The sequence below is a fragment of the Myripristis murdjan genome, chromosome 12, assembly GCF_902150065.1.
Source record: "Myripristis murdjan chromosome 12, fMyrMur1.1, whole genome shotgun sequence".
Lineage (NCBI taxonomy): Eukaryota > Metazoa > Chordata > Actinopteri > Holocentriformes > Holocentridae > Myripristis > Myripristis murdjan.
This window is the reverse complement of record NC_043991.1, coordinates 2,449,995-2,466,633: the sequence shown is the minus strand read 5'-3', so window position 1 is coordinate 2,466,633 and position 16,639 is coordinate 2,449,995. Positions and strand designations below refer to the sequence as shown.

The 16,639-nt window shown below is 41.5% G+C and overlaps 1 protein-coding gene across 1 annotated transcript; it reads left to right on the top strand.

Annotated features, from left to right (window-relative positions):
• Window positions 1-13,829: 13,829 nt before the first annotated feature.
• LOC115368739 (protein NLRC3-like) lies at window positions 13,830-16,393 on the top strand (the record flags this gene model as incomplete). Its single annotated transcript, XM_030065066.1, is given in 4 exon segments — window positions 13,830-15,271; window positions 15,371-15,721; window positions 16,113-16,193; window positions 16,195-16,393. Coding segments are annotated over 4 exon segments (2,073 nt in total), but the record flags the coding sequence as incomplete, so codon positions are not given.
• Window positions 16,394-16,639: the final 246 nt, after the last annotated feature.

The following is a 16,639-nucleotide window of genomic DNA, read 5'->3' as shown; positions in this document are numbered from 1 at the left end:
AATCAAGTGTTCAAGTGTGACATTGTGACTTGATTTCTCTCAGAAACATGGGCAAAATTAGGGAACTGGCAAAAAAATAATCCTGCAAAAATGGTAAAAAAAAAAAAAAAAAAAAAAGCTAACAAAGATAGATACATGTTTATATAGACATAAAAATGATGAAAAAATATATTTATGATGATTAAAATGTATCATTTAAATATTTTTTCAGCCAGTTTCACCTGAACAATTCAAATGTTTGTGAAGCTGAACACAAACCAAAGCTTCTCTCTTTTTTTATTTTTATTTTTATTTTTATTTTTGGGGGGTAAAGTGTTGTGTCTGCTCCAGCAGCGTCATCCTGTGTGTCAGTGTGAGCATGAAGTAATTAGGAAGCCGGCGCTCTAATTAAACTGCAACAGGTCGTCTCCGTAATCTGTAATCTGACTGATCAAAGACACGGCCGAGCAGCGGGATGATTCCCATAAAGCACAGCTAGCTGGGGGATTTAGGGAGGGGTGTGTGTGTGTGTGTGTGTGTGTGTGTGTGTGTGTGTGTGTGTGTGTGTGTGTGTGTGGTGGGGGGCTGTCAGAGGGTGCATGTGCGATGCCCATTTACGGTCACTACTTTAACCTGAAAAGCAGCCATGGAATAACTGGCATACCACACAATATGATAGAGAGAGAGAAAGAGAGAGAGAGAGAGAGAGAGAGAGAGAGAGAGAGAGAGAGAGAGAGAGAGAGAGAGAGAGAGTGGGAGAGAGAGAGAGAGAGAGAGGGAGGAAGAGAGAGAGGGTGGTATATATATATATATATATATATATATATATATGTATAATGCAAATCATGCAAAAATTGGCCAGTAATTTAGACACCAACACAAAACTCTGAGGTAAAGTCAATGTTAGCCCAATGGCATATTTATTTACAAATAAAGGGTTATTCAACATAAATGCCAAGAAATTCAAGAATTCAAGAAATTCAACTTCCTAGTCCTCGTCAAACTTTCCAAAGCATCTTAAAATGCAGAGAAACTGTGCAGAAACTTGCCATTCAACTACCCAGCTGTGTCCCAATAACAGTAAGAGGATGGGAATGAGGCCTACATGGCAAGGTAAGAGAGGAAGAGAGAGAGCGATGAAGGGATGTCGTGAAGGGGTCAGGCGCTCCTCTCAGTCTCAAACATTCTATAATCCACACGCAACAGAGTTGTACAAAAATCTCATCATCCTTCATAATCTTATCATATGCACACTCAACAGTTCAGTAAAAGCATAATGTACAGTATTTAGGTATTCAAATTTAAATAATAAGATCAGCTGTGGTAAATAGCAAACGCTAACGTTAGCTAGCTAGCGTTAGCTAGCCTATATCAGACCACACGGGCAAATCCTACAGCTAGCTAACGTTAGCTAGTTAGCTAATAGAGCTAATATCATTTAAAATACCATGGGTGTACTGTAGTTTTTACAGGTATTCATTGGGATATTACAGGGGAACTTAATTACAACAACTTATTGTAAAATAATACTGTTAATAATTGTGAAATGCTGGTAATTTATTACAGTGTAGGGACCTCTGATTGTGCTTAAAAATAATGTGGGAGGAGGGCGCCGTTGCCTGTCCTATTAGCAAGTGCTTAGGGTCCAAATTGGGACGGCGGCCAGTTCATAGCCAGGCTTTTTGACCTCTTTCCCTGACATAACATGGTCCAAAACACCGATCTTCCCCGAAAGCACCAACCGTCTCCAAAGCAGCTAAGACATTTGACATCTTTATCAAAAAAATTCTCCCCAGGAATCAATACAGTATTTCTGATTGTGATTTCATAAACTCACCGGCAGATGTTTTATTTCAGCCGCACATCTTCCTGTGAAATCTTACGGGTACTGTCCGTGGTGCTGAATCTGCCTCAGCAGGTACTGTCCGTGGTGCTGAATCTGCCTCAGCGGGTACTGTCCGTGGTGCTGACTCCGCTGAGGCATTTCACGCTCTTTATTATAGAAATTAAAGCTCCATAAAATTCTTGGAGGATCTTGTTTAGCTCTTCTTTCCTTACAGCTGAGAAATCAGCTGTTTGCCCGGTGTTTGTCAGGTAGTCTTGTAGACATTTGACGGCCCAAGACGTTGACCGGGCCGTACCGGTTTCATTTCCTGACCTCTCCAGCTGATCCAGCTCTTCACTCGTCACTCTCGCGTATCTCTCCTTTTTCTCTTCTGTCTTGTCTTCGTCGTTCAGCCATTTATCCAAACTTAGGTCGCCAAAGAAATCAAAACTGATGACAAAACGGTCCATTATGCAGGGGAACAAAGTTGACAGCTGCTTTTGATGCATGTTTCAGTGAAACGTTTCGTGTTGCCATGGAAACCACACAGACCCACAGCAGTGTGTGAGCAGGCCGGTGAGCAGCATGAGGAGGAGGTGCCAGGCTGCTGTGGCTGTCTGGTTCTTCCACACGCTACTGAGGCTCCTGCTTGTTACATGGATCAATTGTTAAATTGCCAATATGTCTTGTTTCTTCAAACTTCAATCATCCAATCCACCAAACACCAAAAAGAGTCAATAGCAGAATCAGCTGTTTGGCATTGAAGACTTGGCAAATTTTTCATGGGCACAGCCCACATCCTCAGCTCTGCTGCTCATCCCACTAATGTTCCACCATTTTAAAGGGTAATAAACAGACTTTCTAACAGTATCAGATTTATTGCCAAGAAGCATTGTTACAACAAAGAAATAATCTACCAAACACAAATTTCCTTACTTTTTTTACGATGTTTATAAATACGGTTTTATGGACAGTTTTGTGGTTGTTTGATATTTTTTAGAAATTTTGAGACTCTGTGTGTGTGTGTGTGTGTGTGTGTGTGTGTGTGTGTGTGTGTGTGTGTGTGTGTGTGTGTGAGAGGGAGAGAGAAGCCCCCTCAGGGTTCACGGGCCCAGACTTTCCCATCCCTGTGCTCTGCTGGGCCAGGCCTCCAGACTCTGACAGGTTTGGTGAACTTATGGCCATTTCTTTTGTAAAATAAAATTCATTTTGTTTTCCTCTTCATCTGTTGCTGGTTACAAGTTTTTGTAAAATCCCAGCATGCAATGCGTCACAGGCGCTCTCCTGAAGGGACGGAGCTCCATTCCTCCTCAAGATCCTGGACATAGAGAGAGATTTTACATTTTAAAATCATTACATCAGTATATTATTAAATGTTATTGCACGTATAATTATTGTCACAAGCTGCTCAACACCAAACGCACTGCATGCTGGGACGTTCTGACCGCAGCGTCTGCCAAATGTCAAATGTGTAATCATATGAACATGTGATATTGTATATATGATTTTGTAGCAGGGCTGTAGGCAGGAGCACAACTACCTGCTTTCTGAGGGGTATGCAGACACATTTCAGACACACAGTTTTTGTCTTTTTATTCTATTTTTACGTGTATAAATCTTATTTATTCATGGACTTATAAAATATAAGACTTTTATTACAGACTTTTAGCAGATGCCATCACCAACCTCATGTCTGTCTCCTTCACCCCTTGCCTGTGTTCTTCTCCGCTAAGTCATACAGTCAAACAAGCATTATTTCATAGCTTTGAATAAATTACACATCTTGGTAATGCAGTTTTCAATAGAAATAATATTTGGAAATCACTTGGTATCAAGTGGCTGTTCCTACACTTCCACCTGATATTAGACCAATCTGTGGCCTTCCCCTGTCTGCCCTGATTCTTTCTCTCTCTTCTTCTCTTCTTTCTCTCCATCCTCACACCTGAATGACATGAACTTTGTGTTAAGAAGATTTCAAAAATACATCAGTCAAACCACATATAAAAAACATGAAATTTCCAAGACGGATATCAGTTAAAATTCAAATGATATCCTTCTTGTATATCAGTTACTGATTGGACGCTGCATCTGATCAGACTTATCAGATACATCACAACAGCACTGTAGTGTTATATCCGAGTGAAGACATTTAAACTCAAGTGTATCCCTCCCAGGTCCTATCATTTGTTTTATGATTCACCGTCTTTTTCAAAAAATGACAACTGTCTGAACAAAAAATAACCACAAACAAGTTCCTTTATTTTTCTTGTCATGATCTGTTATATTGTAAATACTGACCAGTACACAGTTGCAAGACAACAGTAACCTGTGGTTTTACTAGGAGTAGCTTTAGCTAACCTGAATATTTACAAGGCTCCTCTTCATACACTGACATAACTTACCTACTGTCTTTGAAGGAGCGGAGGTGCGCCTAATCAGTGACGTCCATCGCTTTAGCACCACCTCTAGTGCGGCGCCCCTATGCACTGCATATAGTGCATACCCACTTTTTGCGCCACTGCCATTAAGTATGAAGACTTTAACAGGGTTTATCACTGCAGGCCTGTAACTTTGTGCTGATCTTTCTCTCATGTGATCCCTAAAATCCCTAAATCATTAAAAACCTCATATGCCCGCTCAGGGCTTTCTGGACATTTTCATATTTGTCTGTTGTCTTAATTTCTGTGTGAAACCTCGACGCCTGGTCATGTAATCTCTTTAAAAGCAGCTGGTTCATTCAGCAACAAACTGTGTAACTCTGTTCACAACTATATCCTCTCTCATTTTCTGCACTTATGTTGCTGCTACATGTGTATTTTATTGTATTATTATATTTTTCAGTATTCAAATTACCTTATTATTTATTTATTTATTTATTTAAATGTACTGTTTTGGTCTCTTATTTTAATAAAAGCCCCTCTTAGAGGCAGGCGTTGCAAATTAGCATCCGCCACAAGCACTGTTGCTGTGCTCCTTCCTATTAAATACATCAATACATAAATAAACTGCCTTACAACTTGGGGCTACAGGAAACTTTAGCCATTCTAATAAATAAAAAAAAAAAGAAAGGAAAAAAAAGGTAAACCATTTTTTGTTTTCAATCAGTTCAACGTTTGACTTGCTGCAAAGATGTCAGATTAGTTGCGAGAAACTTAAAAAAAAAAAAAAAACATCTCCCACTCCTTTGCCTTGCCTCTGCTATCATCTGTTTAAATGTACACACACACACACACACACACAAACCTATAACTAAAGTCATGTGTGCATTAGTAGAGAAGGGCAGAGAAGTCTTTTCTTTTTTCTCTTTATCTCATATTTTTCTTTTCTTCCTTTCCCACACAGTCATGTTCCGTATTGACTACAGTCACACTCTGTTTACTGTAATGCAGGTCTGTAGAGTTTTATTTCTGTATGTGATGGAATGTAACGTCTGTCTGCGTTAAATCACGAGTTATGAATTCGTCTTGATTCACAAATTCACACAGAAAAAGGCAGAAAAGGGGCGGGGAGGGGAAGAAAAGAGCGCTGACAGAGATTTAGGACTTCACGCTGAGCTGCTGTTGTTGTCAGAGGCTTGAAGGAGCCGAAACAACTCGACTCACTTTGTCACCTGTTTCGCCCAGCTCTGACCGGCAGCGCCCTCTGCTGGACATCCTGCATCAGTGCAGCTGCAGTCCTTTGCCTTTGCAGCTGCAGACAGATCAGGAGTCTGTCTGCAGGTTGGTTCCAAAAACAAAATGAAATAAAAAGTGAGAGTAAGACCTGAAGTGCTGCCTTACTTTCAGTGTTGCTCAGTTAGAAAATAATAATTTTCCCCATCAGAAATCCAGGATTCAAGACCGACATCCAGCAGAAACGATCCTGTTCAGGTGTTTAGACGTGCAGATATCTACGACAGTGGATTCGGGCCATTTTAGAGGGAAAAAAATATTATAGAGGTGAAAGTTATGAGTTTTTTCCTCAGAATATTAATAATATAGCTGCATTAGAGAACAACCTCACCATGGGAGGAGATTGCATTATGGGAAAACTGCATCTGGTGCTGTTTAATGTTGATTTAAAGGGGCTGCAGCTGTCCTTAACTGAAAATACTACAACACCCAGCATGCACTGCAAACCTTCTCTCATCACCCACTCCACAGTCTTGATGGAGTGAGATTTTTTTTTTTTTTTTTACTGTAATTTCATTTTGGACCATCATCAAGTCACTTTCTTACTAAGGACCACTAATCATTTATAATAGCGTTTACTTATTTAGACTAATACCCGTAAAGTTAATGTATCACTTTAAATGCCTGGAATCTAATATTTTGATATCAAATGTCCACAAAAACATCATTAAGTCCTATTATCGAAATGGTTGCTGATTAATTTTCTCTCAGCTGTTTGGGTTCACGTTCATGTTTTCCAACCGACCCTCAATAATTTGATTTAAAGTGCTCAAAGAGCCTTTTAACAGAAATATTTAAAAAGGCTCTTTACTGAACCATTTGGGTCCACGAAGAACTTTCTTTGGAGCCTTTTTTGATGGTTCTTTGAGGAACCTTTGGAGGTTCTTTAACACAAATGGGTCTTTAAAGAACCGCTTGCCAAAAGGTTCTTTGTGGAAGCAAAATTAGTAGAGGAATCATTTTTGGTTCCAGGTAGCACCTTCATTTTTTCGTGTGTAGGTCGTCATGGTAACGGTGCAGATCCTGGACCCTTGTTGGTCCACACCAACACCTCCTGCTGAATCTGAGGAGTGAAACCTGGGAACCTCGAGCCGCAGCGTCTCCAGGTGGGACGCTGCAGGCCGAGGAGAGGTTCAGCTGGACGAGGCCTGGAACAGCCTGGAAGAAACAACAAAAAGCTGGTTTTGACTTTATTTCCTTGTTTTTCTTCTCTTCTTTCAGTCTTTAAGGACATAAACACAGATTTGATTCAGTCACAACAAACTCAGTCAAGCCAGTCACATGAAACCACAGAGATCTGTCTGACTGAGGAGGAGCCGCCGGCAGCCGTCGCTCATCACATCACGATAATATCAGAACCGCATCTGCAGATATTGGCTTTAAATGAAATATTGTATCGGCACAAAATGTAAATTTACTGGCCTGGCTGTGTCTGCTGTCAGGAGCGCCTCACAAAAATAAATATTACATGTTTTACATAACCAAAGTTGAAGTGGTTTTCTTATTTTGCCCAGTGAATGTGCACATTTTGAAAAGCATTGTATTTTTACATTGTCACAATAGGAGCAGCCTTAATAATAAAATGTTGATTCCTCTCTACAGGAGAGACTTGATTTTTTCTGCAGTCAGGTGAAAAAAAAACATGTGCACACATCAGTATCAGCATCTGCAATCGGCCTGAAGAGATGGAAAATACCAGTATATCAAATATCATCAAAAAATCCAAATCATGTATCCCTATTTTGTCAGAATATAATTTTACTACTCTTCCCAAATTTTAATTATTGGAGAGAAATACAATGAAATATATAAATAAAAATTTAATAAATAAACAATCCAAAAGTGCACAATAAAAAAAACAGACACAGACAATTTAAAATCATCTCATAACATCACGCTGCATTATTGATCATTGATTGTGTTTTGCACACAGAGGGAATCAGATCTCAGTTGTATTTGTAGTGTCACTGTAAATCCACTAGATGGTGGTACGCTCACGGCCGGCTCTGGGCATAGGCAGTATATGCGGTTGCCTAGGGCGCCATCTGCTGGAGGGGCGCCGCTAGCGGCCGGAGGGGCGTCGGCAGCTGTTGTTACCTGTGGATGCAGGTGAGAGTGAATTCTCCCATGACTCCGATGAGGACGTGAACGCAGCACAAGTGAAAGTGAAACTTAGGTTGAAGGTTTGGACGAGCCGCGACCAGGAGGCTCATCATCATCATTAATGTTGGACTTCTGTCACACTGTCATGATCTAGAAGAGCTGCACACGTTCAGACGTCAGAAGAGGATTTCTGTTCCATCTCTGAGTTCAAGTCCAAGAAGAAAGAATGGATGAATGAATGAATGTTCTCCCCCTGTTTGTCAGGGGGAGAACAGGCCTCTGGTCCCTCAACTAGTGATGGGAATTCCGGCTCTTTTGGCTTGGCTCACTAAAAAGAGCCGGCTCGTTCGGCTCCCAAACGGCTCTTCAGATTTTTTTTGTTTCTTTGATTACCAACAATAATGTAAAATAATAAATAATAAATTACTAATGTCATGTATATTTATTACATAAATATGCCTTTATTTATTAATGTCCAGCTGCCAGTTGTTAGACAAACTGCTGTGGCTTTTTTAACCCTCTCTTGCAGTGAAGCACATTCTCTGTCATATAGGCCTGGGATGATTTTTTGGGACAGTGTTTTCCTGCTTGGAATTGCATCAACAACAACAACAACAAAAAAAGCAAATAATTAGCAAGACGTTAATAACAAAAAATTACATGAGATTCATATAAAGAATGACCAAAAAAATAATAATGATAAAATAAAAAATACATACATTTGCAAAACAACAGTATTTGAAATGGAGAAATAAAAAACAACAAAAACCTTATTATAAATATGCACTAAATATAAATAGCAACGAAATAAGTGACGTTTCCACAAAAATATGTTGAAACACACAATATTTATGTGCAGCTGCTCTGACTCCATTTAATACAGTTAATGCCTGTTGTCCATTAGGAAACTAGAACATTAACTTCTATATCATCCCTTTGGTGTGTGTGTGTGTGTGTGTGTGTGTGTGTGTGTGTGTTTGCACCTCTTAGACTGACTTAAATCAGAAGATGAGTGACTGTGTGGAGGAAGAGGAGGGCAGAGCAGAGTCTGCAGTGTCCAGCTGTCTGTCCATGAAGAGTGACCGGTCTAAAGAACGACCTCCAGCCTTCAGTGGTGAACCTGGACCTTCAGACACAAAGTAAGACAGCTGTTAGAGTGCAGTGTGTGTTCACTGTTTTCTTGTGAAATCTGTTTGTGGTGCATGGAGAAAGTAGACGTGACCCCAAAACTGATGCTTCAGGTCATGAGCCACATCCGCTCTTTTAGCTGGAACCCCCCCTCACAAAAAAAGGGTGTGACCAAATCATGAGCTGCTGGGAGCGACTGGGAAAGCTGGGAGCACCAGTGCTGCCAGTGGAAAAGTTAGTCTGGAGCCCTGATTTACAAGAACTAATAACATGTTTCAAACATTTGTGTTTCCAGAGGTTCCTGCCACAGAGCAGAGTCTGCAGTGTCCAGCTGTCTGTCCATGAAGAGTGACCGGTCTAAAGAAGAACCTCTAAGATTCAGTGCTGAACCTGGACCTTCAGACACAAAGTAAGACAGCTGTCAGACTGTGAGCCTGATGGAATATGATGACATGAGATTATATAGCAGAGCAAGTAGTGAGGAGATCAAGAAAAGAGACTGCAAAGAGAGAAATGACTGCTCCCTGCTCTGCAATCCAGCTGTTTAACCAAAACACATCTGGGTCTGTGCTGTTTTCCACAAACTATGATGCTGTTTGATGTTTTGCACCAAAACACCTGAGAACATTTCCACTTGCACCTGCACTCACAAGTTCTTCACACACCTGAGTCTGAAGTTTAGATTCACATTGACTGACAGATAAATCTGATCCTGTGCTGCTCAGACTGATGTGCATGTGATGCACCATGGCTCATGTCACACACACACACACACACACACACACACACACACACACACACACATCAGTATGGAAGATCCTCCTGGTCAAATATGACTGCACTGCCAGTGGAAGTTGCTCAGTCAAATGTTTTACTTGAGTTAAAGTAATCTCTTTTTAAAAATACTTAGGTATTCAAAAGTACATTTTAATTTCAGCATCAAGGTTCAAGGTAAAAAACACAAGGTTCAACACATTGCTGTATTATTTTAACATTGCATTTACAGAACCTGAGAACTCTGAAAAAAGTATTGTTTCTAACTTTGGCTAAATTTTAGCTTTTTTCCCCCTCTGACCTCCAGCTGTGTGAATGAAAATGGGTTCTCTCCCCTTTGCAGACACGCCCACCTTCTGCTAATCCCATGCAGTTTGGGCCCCAAAGCCTGCAGGCCACATGTGTTCTTGTGGACTGTTGTAAAATGGTGTGTTTGTGCAGACTGGGGATCAGGAGATAAGCATGTTGTCCTGGCCTGAGTGTTGTAATACCTGACTTCTGGTCCTGGAAGCAGACAGGAGCACTGGAACCCAGCATGAAAACCTACTTGGATGTGGAGGGGATTCAGACATTTGTTATGGGGTCTTCACTGGAGTCGTAACCATGGTGACTAATCTCAGGGTTAAATCAAGGGGGTGTCGTCCTCTTTTGCTTGTTGAAAGCTTGTTGCAATGAGTTTCCTCCTCACGCTGTATTGTGGAGATTTTTTACTTTTTTTGTTGGTCAACTTTTCTTTTACGGATTGTCAGAGCTGGCTCAGATCTCTGACAAAACAAACTCAAGAGGGAATATTACCAATAGGGATGAGCGAGTACACCACTATCTGTATCTGTATCTGTTTAACCATCTACATTATCCGTATCCGTACTCGGAGTGGGCGGGGCCGAAAACGGAAGTGGGCGGGGTTTCGCCAGGAAGTCGGCTGCGTTTGACCGGAAATGGGTGGGGCTTTTCCAGTAGGTTATTTTAAGCCTGAAATTGATACAGGTTGATCAGAAGTTGCTATATTTATTGCTTATTATATTTACAGAACAGCCTCAGAAGCTTCAGATCAAAGTTTTTGACCACAACAGTAAACAAACTATTTACCGAACAAGTTTTTTATGAACACAGAACATGAGTATTCTTAAGTGCATCAATGAATACAACACATGCATTAGGCAATTATGAAGTACTAGAGAGTGTATATATATATATATATCTATAGATATATATCTATATCTATCTATCTATCTATCTATCTGTCTGTCTATCTATCTATCTATCTATATCTATCTATATAGATATAGATAGATAGATATAGATATAGATAGATAGAGATAGAGATATATTTATATAGATATAGATATATAGATAGCTTAACTTGTACTATTTATACTACTACTATATTTATTTTTTATGAACTACAGTGAGAAAGTGTCAGACTCTCAGTGCATGCGGCCAAAATAAAATCAAAATAATTATATACTTTGTGTGTTGAGCTAATGTATGTGTGTAAGTGGTGTGTGTGTGTTAAGACTGTGACTCTGTACCGTGTCCGGTGCGAGCAAAGTTTTCCAACTAACTTTATATCAGAAACCAGCCAGTAAGAGGGAGCAGACGGTAAAGAAAAAAAAAAGAAAAAAAAAAAGCGCTGTGTCGACAGTGAGAGACACGACGCCAGTCGCATTCAGCCCCAACCCCAAACCCTAATATAATATATAACTCTGCTCAAAAGCAGCGCGTCTGTTACCAACCAAGTTTAGTAGAAACTCTACTGACTATCAGTGATTACAGACCGAGGGAAGAGCGAGCTGGAAAAACCCTGACTGCTACTGAAAAGAGACGCGACTGACACCTGAGTGAGTGACCGCTGAGGTTGTCCCTGTGTGTGTGTGTGTGTGTGTGTGTGTGAGTGGGGCACACGGCGTAGGGGAGGGTCGCTGTGTGTGATGTGTGTGAGCGGCGCACCGCTGTACTGTGTGTGTGTGTAGGGGAGGGGCGCTGTGTGTGACTGGCCTATCACACAACATGGACACAGTCAGCTACCTAATGAAGATTTTCATTCATCACGAGCACAGATATTGACTCATATTACTCGGATCATACTCATACTCGGCAAAAGTGCTATATCCGTACCGGATACTCGTTTCAGCCGAGTATCTGGCTCATCCCTAATTACCAATCAATAACATTTCTTAATCAGACGCGGACAGTGAGAATACACAACAACAAAAAACAACCTATATCTGTAATGCAGAAGGTCAGTAGTCACTGATTCTTGGGAATTTGGATAAAACAGGTTTTAATTTTGAAATAAAAAAGTGCGTTAAATTACAAAATCTGAAGGTATATCATTATAGGCCAAGGTCTTGGCTGTTCAGCAATGTACCGGTGCAACCTCCTCATTTTGCATTTTTTTCACAAAATAGGTTTTTCCAGTTATTAGGCTACTTTGTTTTTGTCAACACTGTCACTGTAATGTTTTTTTTTTTTTTTTAAATTTGAAAAACATATTTTTGTATTCAAGAGACTATTACTTTAATAACTCAACAGCACCAAAGAAACATATTGTAAGCATATTCATTTAAAACCAATATAACTGCCTCTGACGGTGGTGACACTAATCTGACGGTGGTGACAGTCGCCTCATTAAAACATACATTTCCAAAATTTATACCACTCAAGTCAATGGCTTCTTGCGTAACAACTTTATTTAACTATTTGGTATAAAAAGTAACAATCCTGAGCACTGTTGTAAGCATTTTTCAGACTTCAGTCACCAACCTGACGGTGGTGACGTCTGACGGTGGAGACAAAAACCTGCTCTTTCACATGATAAGCATGAGTTGTTCACATTAGCCAGCTTGTTTTCCCCCTGTTGCTACCTACATCAGACCTCTTCTTAAAAAGTATACATTTATTCCATAATCTAATTTAATATTTTTTATACAGAAGTGACGGTGTTGACATATTATGGTTGTGACAGTAGCAGTGTCCAAAAATACGAATAGACTTAAGAGAAAATAGCAAACTTCCAGGAGCCTGAGCGGTCTTGAAGCATGCAGTAGAGCTGAAGGTTTGAAAAGGGCTCCTCAGGAATGTAATTGACCTTTTGGTTTTTTTATTATTATTTTTTAAATGTATATCTGACGGTGGTGACGAATATCTGGGACACATTTTGAGCAACCACAAAATAATAGTAAATATTGTTCAAAACCCATCGTTTGTAGTTTTTAATACATATTGTGATGTACTCTTTCATGTGGTAAAGATATTATTCAATGAAATTATTACTTTTTGTTGTTTTAATCAAGTTGAAATGATTATCTCCTATCCGAGGACAACTGGTTTTGTAGGGCATGGGCCAACATATAATCATTAAATACAAATTAAAAATAAACCTATAAAAGAACCTTACAAATGTGCAAAGGACCCCCTGATTATGCCCTTGATTCTTTTTATTCATTAAAATGTTGTACATTTCCAGCAGAAATAGCATTTTTCTTAGTGGGACATGATTTATCCAAATTCTCAAGCATCAGTGTAGTGTATGTGGGTGCATGGCTGTGTGTGTGTGTTGGATGCAGTCTAAAACGAAAAAGGACAACAGGTGCGCTGCAGGGCTAGGCCGGGAATGGAAAGGAGCGGGAGAACGGGCGGACTCCACAGGTGCTTTTATAGACGTGGCCCCACCCCCTCCGAGACACACACCGGAGGCCCATCATCAATTACGCCCTGTGGAAAAGAGGGGAGAGGGCGAGCAGGACATCACACACAACCCCACCCACTTGGGGTTGTCACAGGATTGAGAATAAAAAATAAAAAAAGCATGAGCTGTCAAGCTCTTGGATTGCTGTATCATCATTTAAAAACTGTATTTTGTATTTACTCTGGTTATCTTTGTCTAATATTAATTTTTTTTTCTGATCTGAAACATTTAAGTGTGACAAATATGCAAAAAAAAATAAGAAATCAGGAAGGGGGCAAATACTTTTTCACAACACTGTAAATGTAGTCAGAAAGTGACATAAGAGACCACTTAAGACATTTTATAAAAGATTTTAAGATTTCAGTTAAAATGTAATGTTTTCTAAACATAAACAAACTGCTTTCATCTCCACAGGGACAGGAAGAGGAGTCGAGGTGATGTGAAGGAGCAGCTGTCCTGCTGTGCTTTGTGTCAGGAGGTCCTGAGGGATCCAGTCTCCACCAGCTGTGGACACTGGTTCTGCAGACGGTGCATCACCTCATACTGGGACCAGTCTGATCCATCAGGAGATCCTGCCTGTCCCCAGTGTGGAGAAAGATCCAGAACAAGACCTGGACTGCAGACACCCAGTCAAACCAGCCCAGTGGACGGCGGTCTGCAGGAGGTTTTAGACGAGCATAAGATCAGTCTGAGGAGGAGATGTGAATTTGTGACAGAAGGAACTGCTGCAGCAGGAACTGGAACCCTCCTCAACAGGATCTACACTGAGCTCTACATCACACAGGGGCGGAGGGAAGAGGTTAATACCCAACATGAGGTGTGGCAGCTGGAGACAACATCCAAGATGGAGACCCTCAGTGACACTCCAATCAAGTGCCAGGACATCTTTAAACCCTTACCTGGCCAAGACAAACACATCAGAGTCGTTGTGACGCAGGGCGTTGCTGGGATTGGAAAAACCTTCTCAGTGCAGAAGTTCACTCTGGACTGGGCAGAGGGCTTGGAAAACCAACATGTCAGTCTTGTGGTTCTGCTTTCGTTCCGGGAGCTGAACTTGATCAAAGATGAGCGCTACAGTCTTCTCCAGCTGCTCCGTGTTTTCCATCCAACATTACAGACGGTCACAGCAGAGAAGCTCGCCCTCTGTAAAGTCGTGTTCATCTTTGACGGCCTGGATGAAAGCAGGTTTTTATTGGATTTCCAGAACAATGAGGTCATGTCTGATGTCACATGGACATCATCAGTAAAGGTGCTGTTGACAAACCTCATCAAGGGGAATCTGCTTCCTTCGGCTCTCCTCTGGATAACTTCCAGACCTGCGGCAGCCAATCAGATCCCTCCTACATGTGTCGACAGGGTAACAGAAGTCCGAGGGTTCACTGACCTCCAGAAGGAGGAGTACTTCAGCAGGAGATCCGGTGATGAGGAGCTGTGCAGCAGAATCATCTCACACATCAAGGCGTCCAGGAGCCTCCACATCATGTGCCACATCCCAGTTTTCTGCTGGATCACTGCCACAGTTCTGGAGCACATGTTGACTACAGACCAGAGAGGAGAGCTGCCCAAGAGCCTGACTGAGATGTACTCACACTTCCTGCTGGTTCAGACACAGAGGAAGAAGCACAAGTACAATGAGAGACATGACAGGAGTCAGCAGGAGCTGATGGAGACTGACAGGGAAGTTCTTCTGAAGCTGGGCAGGCTGGCGTTTGAACATCTGGAGAAAGGCAACCTGATGTTCTACCAAGAAGACCTGGAGGAGTGTGGTCTTGATGTCAGAGAGGCCTCGGTGTACTCAGGAGTGTGCACAGAGATCTTCAAAACCGAGTGTGTGCTCCACCAGAAAAAAGTCTACTGCTTTGTTCATCTGAGCATTCAGGAGTTTCTCGCTGCAGTCTACATCTTCCACTGCTACATCAACAGGAACACAGAGGTACTGGCCAGAGTCATGAGAACACGCAAGAATAAAGGTGTTGACAAAAAGCCATCGCTGGATATCTTCCTGAAGACAGTCATGTCCCAAGCCCTGGACAGTAAAAATGGTCACCTGGACCTCTTTGTCCGTTTCCTTCATGGCCTCTCACTGGAGTCCAACCAGAGGCTCTTAGGAGGCCTGCTGAGGTCCAACCAGAGGCTCTTAGGAGGCCTGCTGGGGTCCAACCAGAGGCTCTTCGGAGGCCTGCTGGGGTCCAACAAGAGGCTCTTAGGAGGTCTGCTGGGTCAGACAGAGAGCAGACCAGAAGACATCCAGGGAGTCATCAAAAACCTGAAGAAGATGAACACCTTCAGTGTCTCAGCTGACAGAAGCATCAACATCTTCCACTGTTTGATGGAGATGAACGACCTCTCAGTACATCAGGATATCCAAGAGTTCCTGAAGTCAGAGAACAGATCAGAGAAGGAACTCTCTGAGATCCACTGCTCAGCTCTGGCCTACATGCTGCAGATGTCAGAGGAGGTTCTGGATGAGTTGGACCTGAAGGCCTACAACACATCAGATGAGGGACGACGGAGACTGATCCCAGCTGTGAGGAACTGCAGGAAGGCTCGGTTAGTCCTGATGTGAAATCAACATTATACGAACAGTGTAGAGCTGCTTCCATACCTGACACCATCAGAAATACGATAAAGATATGTAGTTCTCTAAATATTCAGATAAAGGATTGATTCTGAGAGAAAAAATATACTTCAGGCAGTCCAGGGTAAAAAGGAGGCAACATGATGGTGATGCCCACAGCAGCTCACCCCTACAATACTTCAAAATCAGAGTTTTTGCTGTGTAATTGAACTTGAGCATCAGGTTTCTACTGCTTCGTTTCTTCTGATATTATACATGAAACACCTTTCAAAAAATGTGTATCCTGTAGTACAATTTAATATTACTATAATATAACATTATATAAACCGAAGAAAATCACAGACATTAAATCTGTAATTACAGACTTTCTGGCTGTGGACTCTCAGAGACTCACTGCGACACCGTGGCCTTGGCTTTGAAGTCCAACTCACAATATCCAGAACACTGGAAATTATAGCTGCATATTTTATTCTTTATTCAGATTGAGTGACTGCAGGTTGACAGAGAGCAGCTGTGCTTCTCTGGCCTCGGCTCTGAAGTCCAACCCCCATCTGACAGAGCTGGACCTGAGTGAGAACCAGCTGCAGGATTCAGGAGTGGAGCTGCTGTCTGCTGGACTGGAGAGTCCAAACTGCAGACTGGAGACTCTCAGGTCAGACTGCACTTTTTAATGACATATATACACTATATTACCAAAAGTATTCGCTCACCTGCCTTTACTCATACTATGAACTGAAGTGCCATCTCATTCCTAACCCATAGAGTTCAATATGATGTCGGTCCACCTTTTGCAGCTATTACAGCTTCAACTCTTCTGGGAAGACTGTCCACAAGGTTGAGGAGAGTGTTTATAGGAATTTTTGACCATTCTTCCAAAAGCGCATTGGTGA